The sequence below is a fragment of the Myripristis murdjan genome, chromosome 7 (genome assembly GCF_902150065.1).
Source record: "Myripristis murdjan chromosome 7, fMyrMur1.1, whole genome shotgun sequence".
In the NCBI taxonomy this organism is placed as follows: domain Eukaryota; kingdom Metazoa; phylum Chordata; class Actinopteri; order Holocentriformes; family Holocentridae; genus Myripristis; species Myripristis murdjan.
The window spans coordinates 25,747,807-25,756,531 of NC_043986.1; the positions used below are offsets into that span (position 1 = coordinate 25,747,807).

At 43.4% G+C, this 8,725-nt stretch overlaps 1 protein-coding gene across 1 annotated transcript; it reads right to left on the reverse strand.

Moving 5' to 3' along the window:
• Window positions 1-662: 662 nt before the first annotated feature.
• On the reverse strand, window positions 663-8,649 carry LOC115362383 (isocitrate dehydrogenase [NAD] subunit gamma, mitochondrial-like). The gene is made up of 12 exons (XM_030056286.1): window positions 8,501-8,649; window positions 7,217-7,264; window positions 6,858-6,863; window positions 6,511-6,608; window positions 6,300-6,415; window positions 6,087-6,147; window positions 5,798-5,930; window positions 5,533-5,666; window positions 5,289-5,391; window positions 3,123-3,269; window positions 2,337-2,492; window positions 663-1,391 (listed from the first exon to the last, which is right to left on the reverse strand). The coding sequence occupies exons 1-12, from the start codon at window positions 8,582-8,584 to the stop codon at window positions 1,290-1,292; spliced, it is 1,188 nt and encodes a 395-aa protein (XP_029912146.1). The 5' UTR covers window positions 8,585-8,649; the 3' UTR covers window positions 663-1,289.
• Between the last annotated feature and the right edge of the window lie 76 nt (window positions 8,650-8,725).

An 8,725-nucleotide genomic window follows, 5' to 3' on the forward strand; every position in this document is an offset into this window, starting at 1 on the left:
AGCAATACTACACTATTATCTATATTACTGCTACTGTTACTACACTGCAATACTACCCTGATCACTACAATCACTACTATGATTTCTGCTTCTATTATTGGTACCAATACTATTTTAGTACTACTATTACCACCACCACCACTGTTGTAACCTCTGATACAACTACTGTAGCTATTTCTGGAACAAGTCCTAACACTACTACTATTACAACCGGAGTACTATTAATACTAAATACCACTGCCACAACTTTCACTATCACTGCTACAGCCAGCATGACGACTACTGCTACTATTACCACTAGGACAGCTAGTGGTACAACTTGTCATACAATAAGCATCTGATTAAACAAACTGCATAATATCCATCATGTTGACTGGCTGAAATCCAATATGTGCAAACTTGCATAAATAAAGGGCTATCCCCACTCACTAGCACACACTGTTAAGTCAGTGCTACCCCTTCACTGTGCTGTTCACTACTAATTCAGCAAATTATGAAAGAATTACTCAGCTGGACACTGTCCATCAAAGATAGTGGTTTGCTCATGTGCTGGACAAGGTGGCCTCCTGATGGTCTAGCTCAGCTACTACAGCACGTACATGAATGTGTGTGTATGTGCGTGTGTGTGTGTGTGTGTCCTAGAAACAAAGGAATGAGTTACATATGGGAAAACGTTTTTTATTGGAGGTAAAGGTTAAGAGTCCTGAACGCTACGTTAAGCTTGGTCCAGTACATTCAACAGTCGTACAGCTGTGACTGTCAAAGATCATTTACATTTCAATACATTCAGGGTGGACGAATACATGTGTTTTGAGGTTATAATAAATTAATAAAGATGAAACAAACTAATAAATATCAAAAGGACTGACTGAAAGACAAGCGGGTGCAATATGCCGGCAGACGCATCCTGCCTTGAGGATTGACAATTTAAGACAGACACACACTCAAGGGCACACAGCCAAGGAACAGATGCAAAAACACTCCCTCAAACAGCAACTTTAAAAACTTGGGAAACTCAGGAACATAATCTATATAAGGTGCATCTCAATATGATCATTTCTCATGTCTATGCTTAACTGGTCGCAGCAATTTTAGGACTATCAAACCCTATGAAGAATTTAAAAACTGTTGCATAGATATTTGTTTATACATGATTACTATCAAATCACGTGTTTTTTTAAATGGTATGAAATTGCATAGGAAAGCTGTTAAAGAGAGGTAGAATAATTTCACATGCTTGTCTCTGCTGTGTGCCTGTGTGTGCCTGTGAGTGTGTGTGTGTGTGTGATCTAGATGCTCAGAGTCATGGGCCCAGTGCTCTGGATGGCTTTCATGATGGACTGGACCACTTCAGAGGTGGAGCCTTGGCCTCCCAGGTCAGCCGTGTGCAGCTGGAGCACAGAAGAGAGGAAACATGGAGAAGAAAACATGAGGATTCAAAGGCGGTCTGAGCAGAGCATCATGTATTCCATATGGGATATATCACCATCAACTGGGCTGTCAGATCATTGGACCTATGTTCTCTATTTATGCATAACTCTATATATTTCATTTTTCTGCTCCTGTCTTCTTTCAGCGTATGATTTAGTGGTCTAATGGATGTGTTGCACTTTGTGGATGGGGTCAAGTTAGGAATTCTCAAACTGGACTAAAAGGAAGCTCCAGATCACTGAGATTGAGGTTTGTCAATATTTTGTCATGTTTGCTTTTGGATTTGGAATCAAAACTAATATATCAAATATTTGGCACCTTTTTCCTACATCAGAAGTTAAGAAGTTACTGTTATTGGTACTGTCATTTTAGGGTGCATGTTAGTGTGCAGTTTTGTTTTTTTTTTTTTTTTGGTTTGAACCATACCATAACAACCAGAGAAGTTCACTTTTGTTGAATTTCTGTATTTAGTTTGTTTATTTTGACAGCCTCCAATTAACCAAATGAACCATGACTTGTGAACAAAAGTCACATGGACTCATAAGTACCTCATTTATTGAACAGAGCTTTTGGACCATCTCCCTCTGCTAGGTGAGAGAGTCTGGCAGTGAAGCGGGTGTCAAAATAAATCTGTCCAATATGCCCTAGGTTATAGTCACAAAACTCTGGTATGGGGTCGTTTTCTGCTTTCGTTGGTTTGGTCTAGTCAGTGTCACTCCTAACACACTGCACCATGGTGCCACATGACTTTGAATGGCATTTTTCTTACTGGGCCAAATGCATAAAAATAAAGGAGCAAACGCTCTGTGTCAAACATGGTTGGCTTTTACACAGCCGTAGGTGGGAAACTGATCGACCAGCAGACAATTACAAAAAACCAACACAAAACAGAAGCAGGGGCGTACCCGCGCCTCTGTGACGGTGGAGATGATGGCTCTGCGGATCATGCTGGCGTAGGCGTGGAGCTTCAGGTGGTCCAGCAGCAGACAGGAGGCCAGCAGCATGGCCGTGGGATTTGCGATGTTGCGGTTGGCAATGCTCTTCCCTGTGTTCCTGGTGCCCTGCACACGGTGACACACAGAAAATGTATAAATCAAATGGAGATCAAATGAAAATGAAAAAAAAAAAAAAAAAAAAAAACTTATAGACATCTGGTGGTTTTTACATCTGATTTTTTTACAGTCTCACTACAGGTCTGGTTTGCTGTAACACCACCTTCAAAAGATGTTATTTGGCAAAATCTGATACTAGAGGCTTCAGTGGTTGGACACTGCACACGTGTAAAGGGTTTTTTGATCCTTGATGTATTTATGTCGTACATTTAATGCCCTGGTTTTCTGGAATGTATCAGTTTATTCTTGTTCAATACGTTTCCTCACCATCTATCTCATCTGAGCCTTTCTTGTGTATGAATAACTTCCTATGCCCCTCCTTCACAGTTCCTACACATTTTGTCTCTTCCATGACATATAGCACAATTTCCATGATCAACGCTATCAGCAGCCAAGCTTGACATGCAACACTTGGTTTGTTGTAAAAGAGGTTATTTCCCAGTTCTTTTTTGCTGTAGGATTCCTGTGCTTCTCTCTTTCTCTCTCAAGTGTCTCCTCTCCCTCGTCTCACACACTCCCTCATCCCTCACTCCCTTTCATTTCCTTATAATCATGAGCACACAGCGTGAAGCCCCTCACCGTCTCAAACAACGCGTAGTCCTCTCCGTAGTTGGCTCCGGGTACCAGGCCCGGCCCTCCAACCAAGCCAGCACACACGTTGCTTACCACGTTCCCGTACAGGTTGGGCATGACCATCACATCGAACTGCTGGGGCCTGGAAACCAGCTGACACACACAGACACACACACACACACACACACACACACACACACACACACACACACACACACACACACAAACAGCTTGCAGTTTGTTCGAAGTTTCTTCAGCTATGGATCGGGGAAAACATGGGTTGTGGGCCTGGCTCCTACTAAATAGAACCAGCAGTACCAGTATGTTACCATAATACATACATGATACACGCCCAATACACAGTCTTCTAATGTCTCCACCAGACTCTAATTTGGGTTTTAGAATTAAAAAGATGTATAAAGTACAGGCCAAAAGTTTGGACACACCTTCTCATTCAATGCGTTTTCTTTATTTTCATGACTATTTACATTGTAGATTCTCACTGAAGGCATCAAAACTATGAATGAACACATGTGGAGTTATGTACTTAACAAAAAAAGGTGAAATAACTGAAAACATGTTTTATATTCTAGTTTCCTCAAAATAGCCACCCTTTGCTCTGATTACTGCTTTGCGCACTCTTGGCATTCTCTCGATGAGCTTCAAGAGGTCGTCACCTGAAATGGTTTTCACTTCACAGGTGTGCCTTATCAGGGTTAATTAGTGGAATTTCTTGCTTTATCAATGGGGTCGGGACCATCAGTTGTGTTGTGCAGAAGTCAGGTTACTACACAGCTGACAGCCCTATTGGACAACTGTTAAAATTCATATTATAGCAAGAACCAATCAGCTAACTAAAGAAAAACGAGTGGCCATCATTACTTTAAGAAATGAAGGTCAGTCAGTCCGGAAAATTGCAAAAACTTTAAATGTGTCCCCAAGTGGAGTCGCAAAAACCATCAAGCGCTACAACGAAACTGGCACACATGAGGACCGACCCAGGAAAGGAAGACCAATAGTCACCTCTGCTTCTGAGGACAAGTTCATCTGAGTCACCAGCCTCAGAAATCGCAAGTTAACAGCAGCTCAGATCAGAGACCAGATAAATGCCACACAGAGTTCTAGCAGCAGACCCATCTCTAGAACAACTGTTAAGAGGAGACTGCGCGAATCAGGCCTTCATGGTCAAATAGCTGCTAGGAAACCACTGCTAAAGAGAGGCAACAAGCAGAAGAGATTTGTTTGGGCCAAGAAACACAAGGAATGGACATTAGACCAGTGGAAATCTGTGCTTTGGTCTGATGAGTCCAAATTTGAGATCTTTGGTTCCAACCGCCGTGTCTTTGTGAGACGCAGAAAAGGTGAACGGATGGATTCCACATGCCTGGTTCCCACTGTGAAGCATGGAGGAGGAGGTGTGATGGTGTGGGGGTGTTTTGCTGGTGACACTGTTGGGGATTTATTCAAAATTGAAGGCACACTGAACCAGCATGGCTACCACAGCATCCTGCAGCGACATGCCATCCCATCCGGTTTGCGTTTAGTTGGACGATCATTTATTTTTCAACAGGACAATGACCCCAAACACACCTCCAGGCTTTGTAAGGGCTATTTGACCAAGAAGGAGAGTGATGGAGTGCTGCGGCAGATGACCTGGCCTCCACAGTCACCGGACCTGAACCCAATCCAGATGGTTTGGGGTGAGCTGGACCGCAGAGTGAAGGCAAAGGGGCCAACAAGTGCTAAACACCTCTGGGAACTCCTTCAAGACTGTTGGAAAACCATTTCAGGTGACTACCTCTTGAAGCTCATCGAGAGAATGCCAAGAGTGTGCAAAGCAGTAATCAGAGCAAAGGGTGGCTATTTTGAAGAAACTAGAATATAAAACATGTTTTCATTTATTTCACCTTTTTTTGTTAAGTACATAACTCCACATGTGTTCATTCATAGTTTTGATGCCTTCAGTGAGAATCTACAATGTAAATAGTTATGAAAATAAAGAAAACGCATTGAATGAGAAGGTGTGTCCAAACTTTTGGCCTGTACTGTATATTCCTGATTTAATATAGTATCTTTAAAGAGAAATGCGAGAAAAGTGATGATGCTGATGATTTAACACCACATACTGACAAGATCTGTGATAATATGTCAAAGTGGCTGCACCGTAGCTACCTGCATGGTGGTGTTATCCACAATCATGCTATCAAAGGCGATTTCAGGGTAACCACTGGCAACCTCCTTACAGCACTCCAGGAAGAGTCCGTCAGCCAGCTTCCTGTTCCCCACAAACACACACACACACACACACACACACACACACACACACACATACAATAATTTGTTACTGGGTGTTTTGCAGAGAAGCACAAACACACACAAACACAGAGTCAGGGACTTTGAGTTGACAGAAACTGACATGATGTTAGCTTTGTGTACAGCGGTGACTCGGCGGCGTCCTCTCTCCCGAGCCGTTCTGAAAGCGTAGTCAGCGATGCGCAAAGATTTGGGCCTGGTGATGATCTTAAGACATTCAACGACTCCCGGTACATTCTGCAGAGAGAGAGAGAGAGAAAGAAAGAAAAGGGGAAGGGAGGGGAGTATAGGTTTCTTTATCATTCAGGCAGGGCTGTCCCACTGCAAAAGTGATTATGAACCAGATACCCCTTCCCAAACTTGCACACCTCGTGCTCCAGGCTGCTGTATTCTCCCTCAGTGTTCTCCCTGATAATCAAGATGTCGATGTTTTTGTGGCGTGTCCTCACCCCCGGGAGAGACTGGCAGTGCATCACGTTGGCATACAGGTCCAGAGTGGTGCTGGGGATAGAGAGAAAGACAGAGAGATGGACAGAGACAGAGAGAGAGAGAATAAGATGAGGGGAAGAAGGGTGTATTTTTGAAAGAGGGCTGGATGAGAAGCAGGACTGAGTATAAAAGAAGTCAAATGTCAGAAGTGACAGGTGACAGACTCACCGCAGCAGGTTGTTCCTTGACTTATAGGAGGGTGGCAAGTTGTGATTGGTCTCAATGTTACCTGGAGGAAACAAGCAGAAAATCCTTTCATTAACCCCCCTGCAATGAATATCATTTACCCAGTGATTGCAGAGCTACAGGTTGACATCCTTGCAGACAATTGTAGCATACGTTATTTCTGACTGATTACATCACATACAGGTGAACACTTACCTTTGAGGGCGACTCCGTTGCGTCTGATAGCCATAATGGCGTTGTTGATATCATCTTCTGAGGCCAAACTGGAGTCCACATTGGCCACCTCGAAATCCACTGGGACACAACAGAACCTGGGAATAGAGTGAACGGGGGTGTGAGACTGTGTCTGTTCAAACACTGTGTATGTGAATGTGTGAGAGAGCGCGCAGGGTGTGTGTATTCTCACCGGAATAGCTCTCGCACGTGGTTGGCGAGCTCAGGCCCGATGCCGTCTCCAGGAATCAGAGTGACAGTGTGCCGGCCTCCATACCGTGCAGGTGGAGGCTGCAATGCACACACACACACACACACACATGCACACACACACACACACACACGCACACAAAGCTATCATCCTCCTAATATTCATCTCTTACAAACTACTGCAAGTAGTCTAAGCTCTAGGAGAGGAAACTGAACTAACATTTCTGCTGGCTATTCAGCGACTAAATCCTAATACTTATGCTACACCACTGTGAATTTGCATACAAATAAAATGTGTATCTCCATGAGTCTGCAAGCAACCATACTCACGATGCTCTGGGTGTGGGTGGACGGAGGAAGGTGGGACACAGAATGCAGGAGAGAAAACAGGGAGGGTTAATGGGAGAACGAGGAGGGGACAACACACAGAGACCAGCAGGCTCCTGACGGCACTGATGAAAAGAAACAGATACAGATATACAGATATACAGCAAAGACATCATATGTTTACTCTCCATTTTCTGGCAAGCTAGGGAATGGTAAGTTTGGTAGGTTTGTCAGGATAGGAGGGTCACAAGATAAACCTATAGTGTGGCTGCGCTGACTGAGCTCTTGAGCTGACAGTCATATTATAACTACATTAGAATAAACAGCATCTTTTGTCTGCATTTGTGTCCTGGATAACTCACCGTGTAGGTGGACTTGTGCCTCTGATTACATGAGGCTGCACCATGTACCTGTTGATGTAGAGAAAGAGAAATTATAGATTCAGTTGAGCTCAATAAGTTATAAATCAGCAGGTGAATAAAAAAATTAATATGTTACTTTTATATTCCTAAAGTTGCATTGTTATAATCAGTAATGTGTTTTTAGTGTTTTCATCTAACATTCCCATATGAATTATATTGTACTTACCCCTACTGTTACCTTCAAATTTACAAGCATTTTTCAATCATCCAGGGTTAATTTGACCCCAGTCATTTAAACCTCCAGAAATTATCATGATAAAATTGGTTACCCAAGTTTATGTGTGTGGTACTTCATGTGTCTTCTTGATGACCTAAATAGCCCTATAAATAAAACATAGCCTCACAGTTCTTGTGGGAATCATGTTTTTCCCTCCCAAATGTCAAAAGACCTCGACTGGTTCTCACACTGCTACAGGTGTGGGTATGTTAGGTGAGGGCCCTGAGGCGGATTATTACAAATGGTGTGCTGTAGTTCCTCAATATCATCCAAAACAACTAAAGCAAATGTGCGTAAAATGTTCATATTTCTTATAGGGTATGTTTTATACAGCGAAAACAGCCTGGGGTCAAATTGACCCAAGAGAAACACAGATGTGTGCTAAAATTTAATTACAAAAAGTCATAAAATAAGAAGCAAAGATCAATGTTAATCGTGTATTTAGATATGTAAAACACAGAATGGGATCATATTGACCCCACAGGTAATAGGATGATTAAAAGTTTGTATTTTTTAAATGTCCTGTATTAGTACATTATAGTTTCTCTTGGTAAAACAAAATGACCTGCAGTAGTGTCATGACTCTTTCAGGTGATATTCGAGTAGGATCCCTCTAAACTTCAGTGCTGTTACAGTCCAGAAGTTGGTAACTATGGCAACCATTAGACCGTGTAGGGTTAGCCTCTGAATAATTAAATGTCTCTGCGGGGAAGGCTTACACTAAAGGCCTACATTTGCAGCCTTATTCTCGCTTGACTCGGGAGCAAGTGCCTGCCGTTCAAGTTAATTTGCTGTGTGGAGAATGAAGTTGACAGCAAACCGACCTTGAGTTGTGGTGCTGAAAGGACAGCGGCATAAAAGCAGCAGCCCGCTAGCTCAGTTAGCCAACTAATCAGCTTAACAGTTAGCCAGACTCACTCAGTCGCGGAATAAATCAGCCAAGATAAAACAAAACACAAAACAAAGCCTGTACACCGCTGTGATAATAAACCTGGAGCCTGTCCTACCCTGGCAGCGGCAGAGAGAGCCAGCCGGTCGCTCCACACGGCCTTCAGCGCTCTGGACAGAGAGCAGATGGAGCGGGCCGTCATCTTCCTCACTCACTCACTCACTCACTCACTCACTCACCCCGGACGGATGGATGGATGGACAGCGCGGGGCCGCGCCGCGCGCTCACGCCTCTACTCAGTTATTAACTCTGCCTGTTGGACAACCCCACCGCCCCACGTTTC

What these genes read in the sequence shown, in the direction of transcription:
- LOC115362383 (XM_030056286.1), bottom strand. Translation starts at nt 8,584, where the DNA reads ATGACGGCCCGCTCCATCTGCTCTCTGTCCAGAGCGCTGAAGGCCGTG. An exon ending in CACGTGCGAGAGCTATTCCG is followed by an intron (nt 6,416 to 6,510) that starts GTGAGAATACAC and finishes CTCTATTCCCAG; the next exon opens with GTTCTGTTGTGTCCCAGTGG. An exon ending in TCAAGGAACAACCTGCTGCG is followed by an intron (nt 5,931 to 6,086) that starts GTGAGTCTGTCA and finishes CTCTATCCCCAG; the next exon opens with CACCACTCTGGACCTGTATG.